The 14,949-nt window shown below is 40.1% G+C and overlaps 1 protein-coding gene and 1 long non-coding RNA gene across 9 annotated transcripts in view; one reads left to right on the plus strand and one right to left on the minus strand.

The window, feature by feature from the left end:
- Nucleotides 1-457: 457 nt before the first annotated feature.
- On the plus strand, nucleotides 458-7,658 carry LOC140691530 (uncharacterized). Its single transcript, XR_012067240.1, has 5 exons — nucleotides 458-595; nucleotides 722-855; nucleotides 1,304-1,370; nucleotides 4,097-4,214; nucleotides 7,467-7,658. It is a non-coding gene; the product is annotated as an uncharacterized lncRNA (long non-coding RNA).
- Nucleotides 2,731-14,949, minus strand: part of CACNB2 (calcium voltage-gated channel auxiliary subunit beta 2) — a 346,868-nt gene continuing 334,649 nt past the window's right edge. For 5 of the 8 annotated variants that reach the window (XM_072955193.1, XM_072955194.1, XM_006208879.4 and 2 more), the window contains 4 exons: nucleotides 10,350-10,501; nucleotides 8,882-8,977; nucleotides 7,631-7,816; nucleotides 5,531-6,150 (listed from right to left, as the gene is read on the minus strand). In XM_072955193.1, coding sequence (XP_072811294.1) covers nucleotides 5,656-6,150; nucleotides 7,631-7,816; nucleotides 8,882-8,977; nucleotides 10,350-10,501 — 929 coding nt within the window. In that variant the 3' untranslated portion in view covers nucleotides 5,531-5,655. Of the gene's footprint in view, nucleotides 6,151-7,630; nucleotides 7,817-8,881; nucleotides 8,978-10,349; nucleotides 10,502-14,949 lie in introns of all 8 variants that reach the window. The other 3 variants (XM_072955192.1, XM_006208877.4, XM_006208878.3) reach the window with 1 other exon arrangement.

The raw sequence follows: 14,949 nt of genomic DNA on the forward strand, positions 1-14,949 counted from the left end.
TTTGTGAGAAAAATGATGAGGGACAACCTGAGTTTGTGGAAGGAACTCAGTTCTCTGGTCCAAGAACTGAAGAAAAGGAGATTCCTGCATTCCATACAAGAAGAGATGGCAAAGAGGCTAAAAGTGCTAAAGTTCCCATTTGCTCAGGACTCCTGCTGAACATTGGCCAAACATTTCTTATTTGAAAATGCAGAAAGAGTCCTCACAAAATCTGACCAATCCAGGATGTCAGTTGCTGGTTGGGTTCCAGGTGGAATGTTGCTGTGTTCCCTGAGGCTTATTGTGTCTGGTGGATCCATGGTAACTGGGCAGAGCCCTGCGGTGGATCAGTGCCATGGAGGGGCTGCCACCCTCTGCGGAGCCTGGCTTAGGGCTCTTCTTTGGGAAGTTGAGTGAGGTCGTGGTGTTGCTGCTGCCCAAAGGCCTGAGCTCATGGGTCACTTTCCAGAACTCAGAAGGGCAGACAGTGGCATGTCTGCCTGTCATCACCTTATTGGTGGGTGTCTTATGGCCTTTTAGGCTTGTTCAGTCTTGTAGAAGTTGACTTTATGGAAGAACTGAGCTGGGTATTTTACCTGACTTTTTCTGCTATTTGGTAAGTCAACCCTCTTTGAAACGAATTCTGTACCGCTCCTAAATGGGAGTCTCCCTTCACTCTGTTTACTTTCCTTTTTTCCATATTTTAAACTGGCAATTAACAAATATTTGTTTCACTCTGTAGATTAAAAATATGGGAGTATTGCACAGTTTGGGTACATTTTATCATCTGTTGGAACACATACAAGTTATTAGAGATGTGATTGATGATTAAGAGAAAGCCATCTTCTGATGCTGGAACGGGCCGGGCACTTACAGGTAAGCCTCGGTGTTCTCCCACTGAACCACTGAACATAACAACTTCACAGAACATCAGCTCAGACAGAGCAACTGTGATTATGAAAGATTAAGACCAAAAAAAAAAAAAAAAAAAAAGACCACTTGATTGTCATGTCTGAAGTCAGACAAAAACAAGAACATCATTGAAACTGCATAAGTGACCAAATGTCTCCCATAGTGGCCAGTATAAAGTGACTGCTTTTTAAAAAATTAATTGTAACTGTCTGCTTGCTTCATTCTTCCTGCTTTTTAGATAAGGTATGTTAAAATACCCAACACCCAGCTATAGTTTAAAAGCTGTCTCTTCTCGTGTAGTGTTAAATACACTTGTTTTGTTAATTTAAATCATCCCCAAATTCCTGCCCTTTGGGCATATAAAGTGGATAATTGGAAATAATTGCCTAATAATTGTCTTTTTTCCTTATAGGTTTCCATTAGGAATGTCTCGTAACTCACTGTTGTCTCCATCAAGAATGCAAGGTCTCCTGGAGCAGGTGAGATTTTCAGAAGGCCTCTGCTTGAGGGAATCTTTCTTGAACACCCTTCTCTGAAGCTGAGTTAGGCATCTCACTGCACCCCTGGTGCCCGTTATCTCCTGCTACCATGGCACTTAACACACACATCATTGATTTACTAGGCACACCCCAGACCCCCACCCCCAGGCTAGGCAGTACCCTGGAGGCAGGACCCCTGTGCTATTTGTGACATCTTCAGAATCATCATTACATCCTTACTGAACGAGGGAAAATCATTTCAGGCTCCATAAAATTCAAATATGTGCCAGACTTCTTTCCATCCGTCCTTCTGCCTCTCTCCAGTAGATGTCATTTGTGTAAAGGGAAACACTGTTCACCTGTGGTACTTCTGTTTCTAAGGCTCAGCATACTTCCCCGAACTTTCAGTGCGTTTTTAAAAAAAATACACAAAATCCATTTCTTATTCTCTCTGCAAAGCCTTAGGTGCTAAGCTGGGATGGAAATGGTAGTGAGTGAGCCTTGTAGCAAGTGTGTAAATATTTGATCAGTACCAACATATATCAAAATGCAAGCAATGCAGGCAAAACAGAAGAAAAATTCTTGCATATTGAAGACAGGACAAAAGGACAGATTATTGTTAAAATGTTTTCCTTTAACAGACATTTTTCAGGGAGTTTCTTTCTTTCAAAAAAATAAAACAAATAGGAAAATAGACATATTCAATCTTAAGGAACACAGACATTTAAGAAAAAATCAGGGAAATGTGGAGGAAAGTTAATATATTTCAACATTTAATTACCATAGATAATATGTCTGTGAAACAGAAACATTTTAATTCCACAGTGAGTACATTTTACTTCAAAACTGTGTATCACATTTTAGTCTAAATTGTAAAGTACAAATAGTAAAAAAATAGAGCTTGGCCAAAATTAAACAACTGCCCCCCGAATCATCTAATTAGCTGTTTTCTCCAACAGTGTAACTTTGGATGCATTAATGAGATCAGAGTACCCGAGACTAGCAGCATTACATCACCGAGCAAAGGGCCGGGGGTGAGGAATTCGATTTGGCATCACAATGGCTCTTCATTTTAAAAATGAAAAATACAATTCAAAATCTGAGTCCAGAATTGCTGAACATGTAGGATGCAGGTGGGAGGAAGTTTCCTGTGCTGTGCCTCATACTTTAGAAGAGCTTGTACCTACCGTAAGCTGTCGTGTTAGCAGATGTGACAGGAAGTGAGCACAGTCCAGCTGCGATCAGCACTGCTCACCTCTCCCCCCCAAGGAAGATGCACCACAAGTGCCAAGTGTTGTTGAACATTTAGCCTATCTTCAGCTCTAAGAATCATTCCTAAAATGGCAATTAATACTACTAATTATAAACAGTGCAGAAGCCAGCTCTTTATTTGTTTTACATGAACGACTTTAAACCAGGTTAGTTGAACAGTTCAGTGTAGCTGACAGTGAATGTTTAACATGAATGCAGAGCAGACCATGTTAAAATGTGGCATTGTCCCAAAGTACAGTATAACTAAGACATCCTACACTTAGCAGCACCTTTTTGTAACAGGAACTTCAGTGAGCAGTAGAAAAGCGCATAGGAGAAGCTGAAATGGGGTTGACAACAAAACATAGAACTCTTAACATTTCCAGCATTTTCTAGGTTAACTACAAGAATCATAGTTCTGCAACTGAGTGGGTTAAGATTTAAGCCTTTGCTGTGTGAAAAGACTAGAATTTTACATTCCACAAGTCAGTAAATATCCCATCCCATCCTTGGGATGGTTTCTTCGTTTACATATTTAGTACACACTGTTTACACATACATCTGATACACATTTTTCACATGTAGAGGCTCTTACGTCAAATCCTGCAATATAGTTTTTTGAGGAATACTCTGATTTGGACTAATGTGTTTCACAGTAAAGTGACAAGTGAAGAATCCAGATACAGTATTTAAAAAAGCAATCTGTTAGCGTGACTCTTTGAAAGGGATTAATGGTAGCAGCAAAAAAATTCATACCAGTTATACTTCAAGGATTTAAGTATTTCAAAGTCATTAACTGGGATGAAATTTCACATAGGAAAGGATGGGGCTGGTGATCAGCAACCTCTTACTGTGATGGAAAGTTAATTGGAAATGTTTTATAAAAGTAACTTTCATGGGAATATGGTTTCCCAATGATGTGAATATTTTACATCAAAATTTATATATTATGACTGCTGTTTTCATATTCAATAAATAAAGATATGTCAACAGTACAGAGCTAAGTAACAAATTGGCGGAAATGGTTCCTGCATTAGCTGCTAAAACATTACATATATGTAACTCATTTTTAAAACTCTGAGTTTTCTTTGGGGGAGGGGAGTAAGGAGTTAAATGTGAAACAGTTTTACTTATAAAGGTCCGAGAATATTTGGCAAGAATCTGAGATAAGCAAAGAAGCAAAACAAAAAAATAGAGTAACTTACTTAACAAAATAATTACAGAATATACAGATCTGAAGGTAGGCAATCATAGATAGGCATTTTCCAGGGACAAACTTCAAGTGCTAGGTCCTTGCACACCTAATACTGTCTGACCTGTCTAGTCATAGCTGGACAGATGGACATGTAAGGGACGCAGGAGGTTTTAGCCTCAGCGTGACGGCCACCTCGTGGTCCATGGAGAACATATCTGCTGGTTTCCCCTTCAGAGATGTCTGATGGAGGAAAATATTCTCAACATTTCGTTTCCTTCAGGTCACCTCGTTTTGCCCTGATTTCTTCTGAAGAGCAGAAGCTTTGGTTCTAAGAAGCACTTCGGGGTTTTGTGGGACAGTGAAACTCACGGAGTCGGTGGTGGGGGACGTACCGAGAGGTAAACTGGGGGGGTGGGAGTGGGGCTTGGGGGACAACAGGAACGCTGGCGAGGCTGGGAAAGGAAGTGGGAGAAGTTAGAAAAATTTATTTTCCCACAAAATAACTCTACAAGCTGTGTAAACGTTTCTTCCTAAAACAAATACTTGAACACAGAGGATTGTACATTTCCAGTGAAACACTCACAGTTAAAAGTTGCCGGTAGGTCTTACGCTCTCGGAGCAGAAACGAGGAGCCTGCGGGCGGCTGCGCCCCGAGTCCCCTTTGGCAGCGAGCTTCCTCGCAGTCCTGGATCCCGGTGGCGCAGAGCCAGGTGGGGGGGCTCCTCGGGGGACGGTCGCTGGTTTCTTCATTAGTCCTCGGCATTCATTCAGGTCCATGTCCGCCTCGCACACGCGCACACGTACACACCCAGACACACGCAGGCGCACACAGAGCTCCGGCTCATAGACTCCAGTGCTGTGACCTCAGACACTAGCTACGAAGGAGGTGTTTGTCACAGTCAGTGTGAACTGCATGGAGTAGAACAACCTTTGGAGTTTGGTTACATTTACCTTAATTTATGGTCAAAATGATAAACTTACAAGGATGGTAAAACATTCAGAAATCAAACCTTTTCAAGTCAGGCAGTCACATGTATTTACAGTATGTACAGGCTTTCTACGAGAATGGGGAGGGGCGTCTAGACGATGTTATTACAAATTTCCTGAATGTGGGCATTTCTAGTCCCTGTAATTCATAAAGCAAATCTGCTGACTTGGCATTAAGACTCTAAAATAGTGAGATCAAACTGATATATATATATATAATATATATATATTATATATATATAATTATAAGAAGGTGTTTGCAGAAATAACATTTACAAACTGTCTATACAGTACACAGTACTAGTACATAGAAAATAGATTCTAACTTTATGATCCCCTTTGTGTAAGGCAAGACTGAATCTGTCCCCAAATTTAGTCAGCCAGAGGTACAAGCAAGAAACAGTGGTCCATGGATGACTATGCAAATCAGGTGCCTACATGTTAAAAATCTGGAGAATCAAGAAATTCCACTTTTTAGCTGGGCCAATTCTGGCCTGCTGGATACGTCAGCTACATTTTTGAAAACGTCAACTATGCTTCTTAAAATACTAACAGCCACCTGGATGGCAACAGCTTTTGTTCAAGTGGCAGCTATCCCAGACAGTTTTTGAAAAGTCCAGTATACAACCGGAGAACTGCAGCCGTTCCAGGCGAATTTCTATAGCACTTACAAAAGGAAAAAAAAAAGTATATTAATACTCTATGTCATGCTATTGCTATTCAAGCAATAGCAATACAAAATATACAAGACAGATCACATATGATTGCAGTGTAGACCCCAAAGATGAGTTTGAGGGTGGTGGGATACAAGACTTAAAGAAAAAAAAAGACAAAATGCAAAAGGGCCAGAAGTCATTGGCGGATGTAAACATCCCTGTTCCAGTCCCCAGCCTCATTCCGTCTCTTGGATATCCCTTCTCCATCCTTGTCACAGTAGCGATCCTTGGATTTATGGCGGCTTCGCTGTTTGTTGCACTCGTTGTGGTCCTGCTCGCGATCTGGGTCCCGGGCCCGGTGCCGGGGCTCCCTGTGTCTGTGCTCCCCGCTCCCGTGGCTCTCATCTCGGTGGCTGTGGTCACGGTGAGGGGCATAGTGGTCTGCGTGCTCGTGGGGGTACTCCTCCCTTGGCTCCACGTACGCCGAGTCTCGGCTCTCCTGCGTTTCCGAGTCCAACGTCTCCTGCCTGGAGAGGCCTCGGCTGGTGCCGCTGCGGTGGTTGTGGTGCTGTGCAGAGGAGGAGGAGCGGTGCTGTGGTTTCTTGACTGGTTCCAGGCAGGGCTCTTCTTCAGCTTGGGAAGCAGAACGGGTGGGAGCCAAGCGATCAGTCCTCTGATCACCTTGAGAACCCTGGAGGAGAAGGGAGCAGACACCTCAGCCAAGGTCCGAGTCTAAGGCCCTGTCACACAGGCAAGCCCATTCAAGTCTAGTCCCTTTTTAAAGTATCTCAAATGAAATCTGACCTAGCTCGGTCGCTTCATTCTCTTGATAACATGCAGTGGCATTTATAAAGTTTGTACTATATTGGACTTTATGATTTTTTTAATTGAGTTATAGTCAGTTTACAATGTTGTGTCAGTTTCCAGTGTAGGACCCAATTTTTCAGTTATACATGAACATATATTTATTGTCGCATACTTTTTCACCGTGAGCTTCCGCAAGATCCTGTATATGTTTCCCTATGCTATACAGTATAATCTTGTTTTTCTATTCTATATATAGACACACCTGTCAGTACCTACAAATTTCGAACTCCAGTCTGTCCATTCCCCCATCCCTCCCCGCTGGCAACCACAACTTTTTATTCTATGTCTATGAGTCTGTTTCTGTTTTGTATTTATGTTCTTTTTTTTTTTTTTTAGATTCCCACATATGAGCTATCTCATATGGTATTTTTCTCTCTCTTTCTGGCTTACTTAGAGTGATGTTCTCCAGGGACATCCATGTTGCTTATAATAAGACTTTGTTAACTTGTAAGTGCATAGAACAGCGTACAGAGTAAGTTTTCTTTAAAAAAAAAAAAAGACTAAGGAGGGAGATTTTTTTTTCTATATTCTATAATCTGTGATCTACATTCTATGTTCTAAATCCTATAACCAGTATTCTGTATTCTATATTCTACATTCTGTGTTCTACATTCTATGTTCTAAATTGTAGGGAGAATTTTTTTATATGTTCTCTTGTGGTTCAAAGACACACAGGTCCCTGAGATCTATCTATACATGGGTGTACACTTAACTACCTTTGCTTGAATACACGTGGGAAGATTCAATTCTTAGGATGTTGGTTTTAAGGGGAAAAAAAATCATGTCGAATGCTTAAATGGCACTTAATATGAGACCAGCACTATCCCAAGAAGTCACATATAGCAACTCATTAATATAACAACCCTGTAAAATACAACAAGAGAGTCTCATGAGAAAAGAATGACATGAGATAGTTAATTACAACAGCCCCACGAAGGCAAAGAGCAGGTAAGGGTTTTCCCAAGGGCACACACCTGAGAAGAGATGACGAGGGATTTGAACCCAGGCAGTCTGAGTCCATGGTCTGTATTGCTGACCACGGAGATGGTTTTTCTATCTCTGTCTTAACAGAATATGGGGACAGGGAATTTTACGGTTTCTACATGTTCACGGGACTCTATTTACTCTGCTTTTCTGCAGGCACACAACGCACGCTGGAGATGGACGTAAGCAACTCGGGTTCGTCTCATTCTGGATAGAGCTGCCCGCTTGGAACAAGCACTGTGCTGGACTTCTGGGCCTGCCTCCCAGCCATGTGACCCCAGGCAGCCGCGTTGCTAGTCGGTAGAAAAGAGCTCCCTTACCTGTGAGTTGGAGGCTAGCGTGGGGCTGATAGGCAGAGTTGAAGTGGCTAAAGTCCGGCTGAGGAGAGGGTTGGGGAGACCGCTGCTGGGGGGATGCGTGGCCTTCCAGTAGGCCTCCAGGTAGTCGGCCAGGTGCTCACAGGCATCCTCGAGCTGGTTCTCATCCAAGATCACATCAAACAACTCCTGTGGAGGCAGACATTTCAAAGGGCACGTTTACACCGGCCCATTACAGACTGAACGTCACACATGTGCCCCAAACCTCCCCCAACACAGGGCGGAGGAAGGAAGGGGCCCAAGAACCTCACCGCTTTGTCTCTGCTCTTGCTTACGTGCCCCTACTTTTCAGATTGGCTGACTGTCCTATTTAGTCAGATTACAAGTGTGTGTCCTCAGATCCTTGTTTAGAACATACATGCTTAACCGATGTAATAATAGTTGTTCAGGGCATGACAGAAAAGTTGCCAATCATGAAGAAAGGAATAGATACTACGTTAAAAAAAAGATGTAGGAAAATAGGAGTGCAAGCCAAACAGTACAGGAAGAAGCCTGTTTTTGACATAGAGCCCGTGGAATCCTTAATCTTGGGAGATGACTGAGGCAGGGTTAGGTCATGAAATTTGGCAGAAAAAGCTGAAACCACTAATGATTTGACCTGGTCCAAACTTCAAAACAAAGTTCTTATAAATGTTAACATACTCCAAATAATCATAAGTGGATATAAGCATAATTCTTAAAGCTTCTGCTCAACCTTCATTTTAGAATAGCCAAAACAAAAACCCAAAGCATGCTATATAAAGCAGTGTGTTCAGGTGTCCGAATCTGGGTAACTGACTGGTTTTGAAATTTGTTTTTATAATATCTCTGATCAATTTCTTAGACGGTTATTAAGAGCCAGCAACTCATTCCCTGATTAGAAGTGAATAACAGACGGACCCCGAAAAGATCCATCTTTCAAACCAAGTATTTTCTGAAACCACAATCTTGTCTCATTTAAGATACTAAGTAGGTGTTAGATATTAACAAAGTGAAGTCACCACCAAACAAACCGTAGCCATTCATAAGTCACGATCGTGACCTAGACAGGTGCTCACGGCAAGAGGTGGACAGTTCTCTTCTTTGGAGTGAAGACCACTGCTAATGGAGAGCGTTCTCCCCCCAGACCGGCATTTACCTGTCCGTCTGGTTTTTGTTAACAGAATGTCAGGTCTGATGCCTCCGAGTGAATTACACTGAATAGAGAAGACTTACCGGAGGACACTGAGCCAGCTTATCTGCTGCTACCATCTGGACATTGAGGTGTTTAGCTTGAGATTTCCCCCGAGATTTTATTAACCTTTGTAAAACCTGTAAAAGATGAGATTTTTAAATGAGAATATCTGTACTCAGGTAAACGACAAGGTTCAACATTCACTCTTTTATCCGGGGCCTTTTCCATACAGCACAAATGCTTTGTATTAGGTTGAATTATTGAACTGAAAATATATTGAAGATTAACTGCAAAACGAACATGTTAATCTCAGTTTCAAGCTTCAAAAAAAGGATCACCAGCATGGAGCTCATCCTGGGGAGTCTTGTCTTTTTTCAAGGCCAGCAGTTACCAAACTTTCTGTCTCATGACTTCTGTTTTAAAAAATTATTGCAAACTCCAAAGAGCTTTTTTATTTTATGTGAACTATACCTAATATTTACATATTAGAAATTAAAAAAGACATTAAAAAAATACTGATTCCTTTTAAAATGACCAATAAACCTGTTTACATGTTAACATTGACTACTCACTCCTGATAAAAACAGCTAAATTATTTGCAAATTTCTCCAATGCCTGGCTTCACAGAAAACAGCTGAAGTTTCCTGCCTCTACATTGAATCTGCTTTGTTATATTGTTTTGGTTGAAATATACAAAGAAAATATAGCCTTATTTTTCTTTGATACCACAGTTAACAAATGGTAGTTTTTTCTTGAAAAGACTAGCTGCCATGTGAAGTCTGAAACCCATCAATGAACTTTTCTTACCCTGTTAATTAAATTCCATTGATCTATCTTGACATTTGAATGGGTCTCAGCAGGCATGTCAAATAAAAATGGTGTTCCATGATCCAAGTGGCTCGTTCAGTTTACGATTCAAATCATCACACCAGTAACTTGTTCTCCAGATAACTTAGTACGTAGCTGAAGAGCTTAAAGTGTACTTCACGTTTCGTTACACAGACTATTTAAAAGCCTTGTATTCATGAGTCAAAATTTCATAAAATTAATAAATTTTACTGCTTCATCAGGCTATTCTTAAGTGAAACTTTTTTAACTGTGAGGACATGGTGAGGAAGACCACAATGCCGTTAGCACTGGCATGGTCTTGATTCCTTCCCAGACATTACCCACCTCTGCTTCTAACATCAGTGCAAATATCACAACAGTGAAAAAGGACAGTGTCTTAGTGTGATCATGGAAATGGTTCTGACCCCGTGGACACTGGAAGTGCCTTGGAAACGTCCCACCACCAGCAGTCCATGGCCCACACTTTGGGAATCACTTTTCTAAGCCAGGAAACTAATCATCATGCTCTGCTTATATGAATCTGAACAATTCTTGACTACCGCGTCTCTCTTCAAACCCTTCGTGCTGGATACGGACATAACCTGTTTATAACTGGGAAGCAGAATATAAACCACCATTTTTAGGAAAGTTTAATTACAGAGCAGTCACAACCCTCCTTACCTTAGGAGAAGAAATCTTCACATACACTATAATAGGGGCCAGAGAGGTTTTACTCAGTTGGGCTGGATGGTTAATAGTGTCTGCGTCAAGGACTACCAGCTGCAGTGTTCTTGCAAGTTCAAAAATCCTTTCAATTTCACTCTGAACTTCCGCTGTGAAAGGTTAAGCAAGAGTTTTGATTACTTAAGAGTATTTTTAGACCAGATAAAGTAGAATGCTACACTGTTTCTTCAGCAGCAAGGCAGGTAAGTGAGCCCTCAGGTTAAGGTCTACAAGTCAGCAAGCTGATGAAAGCTATCCTGTTTCTTCACACCACCTCTAGAATTTAAGTAATTCACTCTCTAAACCAGCTATAAAATTGATTCCCCATGTAACATCGTGTCTATGAGAATCACAATTTTTGGTGCTCTCTGCTGACTTGTTTGTGGTGCTACAAAACTTCACTCTATGAAGCCATTTCCTCAAAATGTCAGATAGAAACCTTAAGAGCTCCCTTTCCTGTGTTTGTTTCTGACCACTTTACCCCAGCAACCATCACCAGCTTTCACTGCAGGAGCTTATCTGTGTTTATATGTCACCCACTGGAATGCTTTCTGGATATGACAGCGTCTAGGTGTATGTATTAGCAAGCTGAAGGACAACGTAAAACAGGAAAGACTTTAAGAGTGTTTACAACAGACTTGTCCAGAACTGCACTTCTCATATTTTCCACCAACAAAAGAATGGTCCTGTAACATTCATGTTTTAAAAGGGCAGTCATCAGAGGCAGCGCTACAGAATTCCAGACTCGACAACTGACAGAAAACTTCAGCCTCCTAAAATCTACTTGAACGCCAAAAGAATTTCATTCAGTTCATTCACATCTTCCATGATCTCTCGAGAGTCTAAAAAGGGCCGTCCAAGAGAATATTCTGTGATGAGGGAAGTATTTTGTATCACTGCTGTCTGGTAGCTGCCACCGACATACGGCCCTTGAGCACTTGAAAGGGAGCTAGAGTGATTGAACAACTCAGTTATTGAAATTTAAATAACAGTTAAATAACCAGAGACTACTAGATACGACAGGTCTATAAAGCAAAAGCAGCAGCTTGCAGTGCCCACTGCAATGATGGAGGGCTGTCATAAATGGTCCGTTTACGACAAAAGACCCCAGAATATACACTGGGTGAGAAGACAGTCGCTTCGGTAAATACTGATGTGAAAACGATGGCCACATACACACAAGTCAACTCAAAGTGGATTAAAGACTCAAATGTATAACCTGAAACCATAAAAACAGAGAAAAACATAGGTGGTAAACTCCTTAATGTCGGTTCTGGCGAAGCCTTTTTTGGATTTGACACCAAAAGCAAACACGAAACCCAAAGCAAACAACTGAGACTACATCAAACTAAAAAGCTGCTGCACAGCAAAGGAAATGGGAGAAAATATTTGCAAATCCTATGTATGGCGTACCTTGGAGATACTGTGGGTTTGGTTCTAGACTATCACGATAAAGCAAGTATCACAATAAAGCAAGTCACAATGAATTTTTTGGTTTCCCAGTGCATATAAAAGTATGTTTACACTAAACTGTAGTCTAAGTGTTCAGTAAGTTGTTTCCTAAAAAAAAACCAATGTACATACCTTAATTTTAACATACTTTATTGCTAAGAAATACTAACCATCATCTGAGACTTCAGAGAGTCATAGTAGTAACATCAAAGATCACTGTCCACAGATCATCATAAAAAATAATACTGAAAAAGTTTGAGATATCAAGAGAATAACCAAAATGTAACACAAAGACACAAAGTGAGCAAATGTTGGAAAAATGGTGCCGATAGACTTGCTTGATTCCAGGTTGCCAGAACCTTTAATTTGTGAAAAACTCTATCTTCAAAGTTCAATGAAGCAAAGCACAATAAAATGAGGTATACCTGTATGTGATACAGAATTATTATCTGAAATATGTAAAGAACTCATATAACTTAATAGCAAAAAAGCCAGACAGTCCAATTAACAAATGGACAGAGCATCTCAATTGACATTTCTCCAAAGAGGACATACAGATGGCCAACAGGGACATGAAAAGGTGCTCAACATCACTAATCAGCAGGGAAATGCAAATCAAAACCACAGTGAGATATCACCCACACTTGTTAGAATGGCTATTATCAAAAAAACAATAACAAGTGTTGTCAAGGAAGTGGAGAAAAGGGGCCTCTCGCGCACTGTTGGTGGGAATGTAGAATGGTACAGCCACTGTGGAAAACAGTATGGAGCCCCCCCACCCACCCCTGCCCACTGCCAAATTAAAAGCAGAACTACCGTATGATCCGGCAGTTCCACTTTTGGGTATTTAGCTGAAGGAAATGAAAACACTAACTTGAAAAACCTGCACTCCCATATTCCCTGCAGCATTATTTACAATAGCCAAGATGACACAACCTAAGTGTCCATCACTGGATGAATGGATAAAGAAAATGTGATATACGAACACATAGGAATATTACTTAGCCATAAAAAAGAAAACCCTGCCATTTGCAACAACATGAATAGACAGGACCTTACTGGTCTTATGCTGAGTGAAATAAGAGAAAAACACACACCATACTATCTCTCTTAAATGTAAAATTGAAAAAAAAATCAAATTCATAGATAGGACAGACTGGTTGTAGCCAGAGGTGGGAAGAGGGGAGTGGGTGAAGGTGCTCGGATGATATAAATAAGTCCTGATGATGTAACACACAGCATGGTGACACAGTGAATAACACCGTACTGTATGTTTGAAAGCTGCGAAAAGAGTAGATCTTAGAATTTCTCAGCACAAGAAAAAAATTCATTACTGTGTATGTACATACTTATAACTGGACTTACGGTGATCATCGTACAATACATACATGTATAAATCATGTTGTACGTCTGCAACTAATATAATGGTAAATGTAATTATATCAGTAAAAAGAAATTTGGTCCCAAAGATTTTCATCTGTGTACTGTTAATAACAGCTATTGAGTCACAGAATCCTACAACTTAAAAAATACATGTTTTTAGAGGTTTGAGCACTATTAAACTGATTATAAATGTAACACTTGTTCATTGTATAAAATCTGGGTAACAGATAAACAAAAGAAAGTCCATTATCTTATTACATATCCCCAAATTACTCCTGTTAACAGTCAGTGTCAATATATCGTGATCTTATGTATTGTGTATACATATGTGTGTGTATACACACACATATCTTTTTAATATTCTTACATACACAAATATCTTACACTTTTTACATTAAGGGGAGAAATGATATATTTTTAAAAAATTTAAAGGGGGTTTTCAGAATCCCAATGCAACATATTAGTAAATAAACCTTAAAGAAAGATGACCAATAAATCCTGAAGAAACTACTTTTAACTTCCAAGTAAAAATGATGCTTCAAAAAGAAATGTATCTATACTAGTGGTTTTCCTTTAACACAGTACATCATACTTAGAATTTACGTCAAAAAAGAAATGTTCAAGACTGCTGATGTTCATTTCTGAATCTGAAAGCCTTATTCATCATTCCATGTCCCAATCTCTAACACGTGCTGAATTAAAACTGGTGCTGAGAAAATGAAGAGCATTTCTGCCTATACTTTACATCTCTGATATCTAACAGCAGTGCTCAGGGACAATCATAATGTTTTCTATAAAACAAAAAGAAGACGTTTTGCTTGTTTGGAGACCAGTTTCTATAATTGACCAATACTGTAAAAACAGAGGGGGTTGTTAGTTTGATAGCAGCTGGTGTTGGGGGACATCCAAGTGGTTAGTTAAGAATTAGTAAGACCTTTCTCCAAAGAAGACAGTACAGATGGCCAATAGGCACATGTAAAGATGCTCAACATCGCTCATTATTAGAGAAAAGCAAATCAAAACCACACTGAGGTATCACCTCACACCATCAGAATGGCTATCATTAAAAAGTCTACAAATAATAAATGCTGGAGAGGGTGTGGAGAAAATGGAGCCTTCCTACACTGTTGGTGGGAATGTAAACTGGTGTATCCACTATGGAGAACAGTATGGAGGTTCCTTAAAAAACTAAAAACAGACTTACCATACGACTCAGCAGTCCCACTCCTAGGCATATATTCAGAAAGGACCGAAACTCCAAAAAGATACATACACCCCAATGTTCATAGCAGCACTGTTTACAATAGCCAAGACATGGAAACAGCCTTAAAGTCTGCTGATAGATGAATGAATAAAGAGACTGTTGTGTACGCTGTATGTACACATACATACAGTGGAATACTACTCAGCTATAAAAAATAATGAAATACTGCCATTTGCAACAATATGGATGGACCTAGAGATTATTATACTAAGTGAAATAAGTCAGAGAAAGACAAATATATATCACTTATATGTGGAATCTAAAAAAAAGAGATATAAATGAACTTATTTGCAAACTAGAAATAGACTCACAAACAGAAAAACTCCAGTTACCAAAGGAAAGGAGGGAGGAGGGATAAGTTAGGAATTTGGGATTAACATAGATACACTACTGTATGTAAAACATTAACAGCAAGGACCTACTGTATAGCACAGCAAACTATATTCAGTATCTTGTAAT

Source organism: Vicugna pacos, chromosome 35 (genome assembly GCF_048564905.1).
Source record: "Vicugna pacos chromosome 35, VicPac4, whole genome shotgun sequence".
Lineage (NCBI taxonomy): Eukaryota > Metazoa > Chordata > Mammalia > Artiodactyla > Camelidae > Vicugna > Vicugna pacos.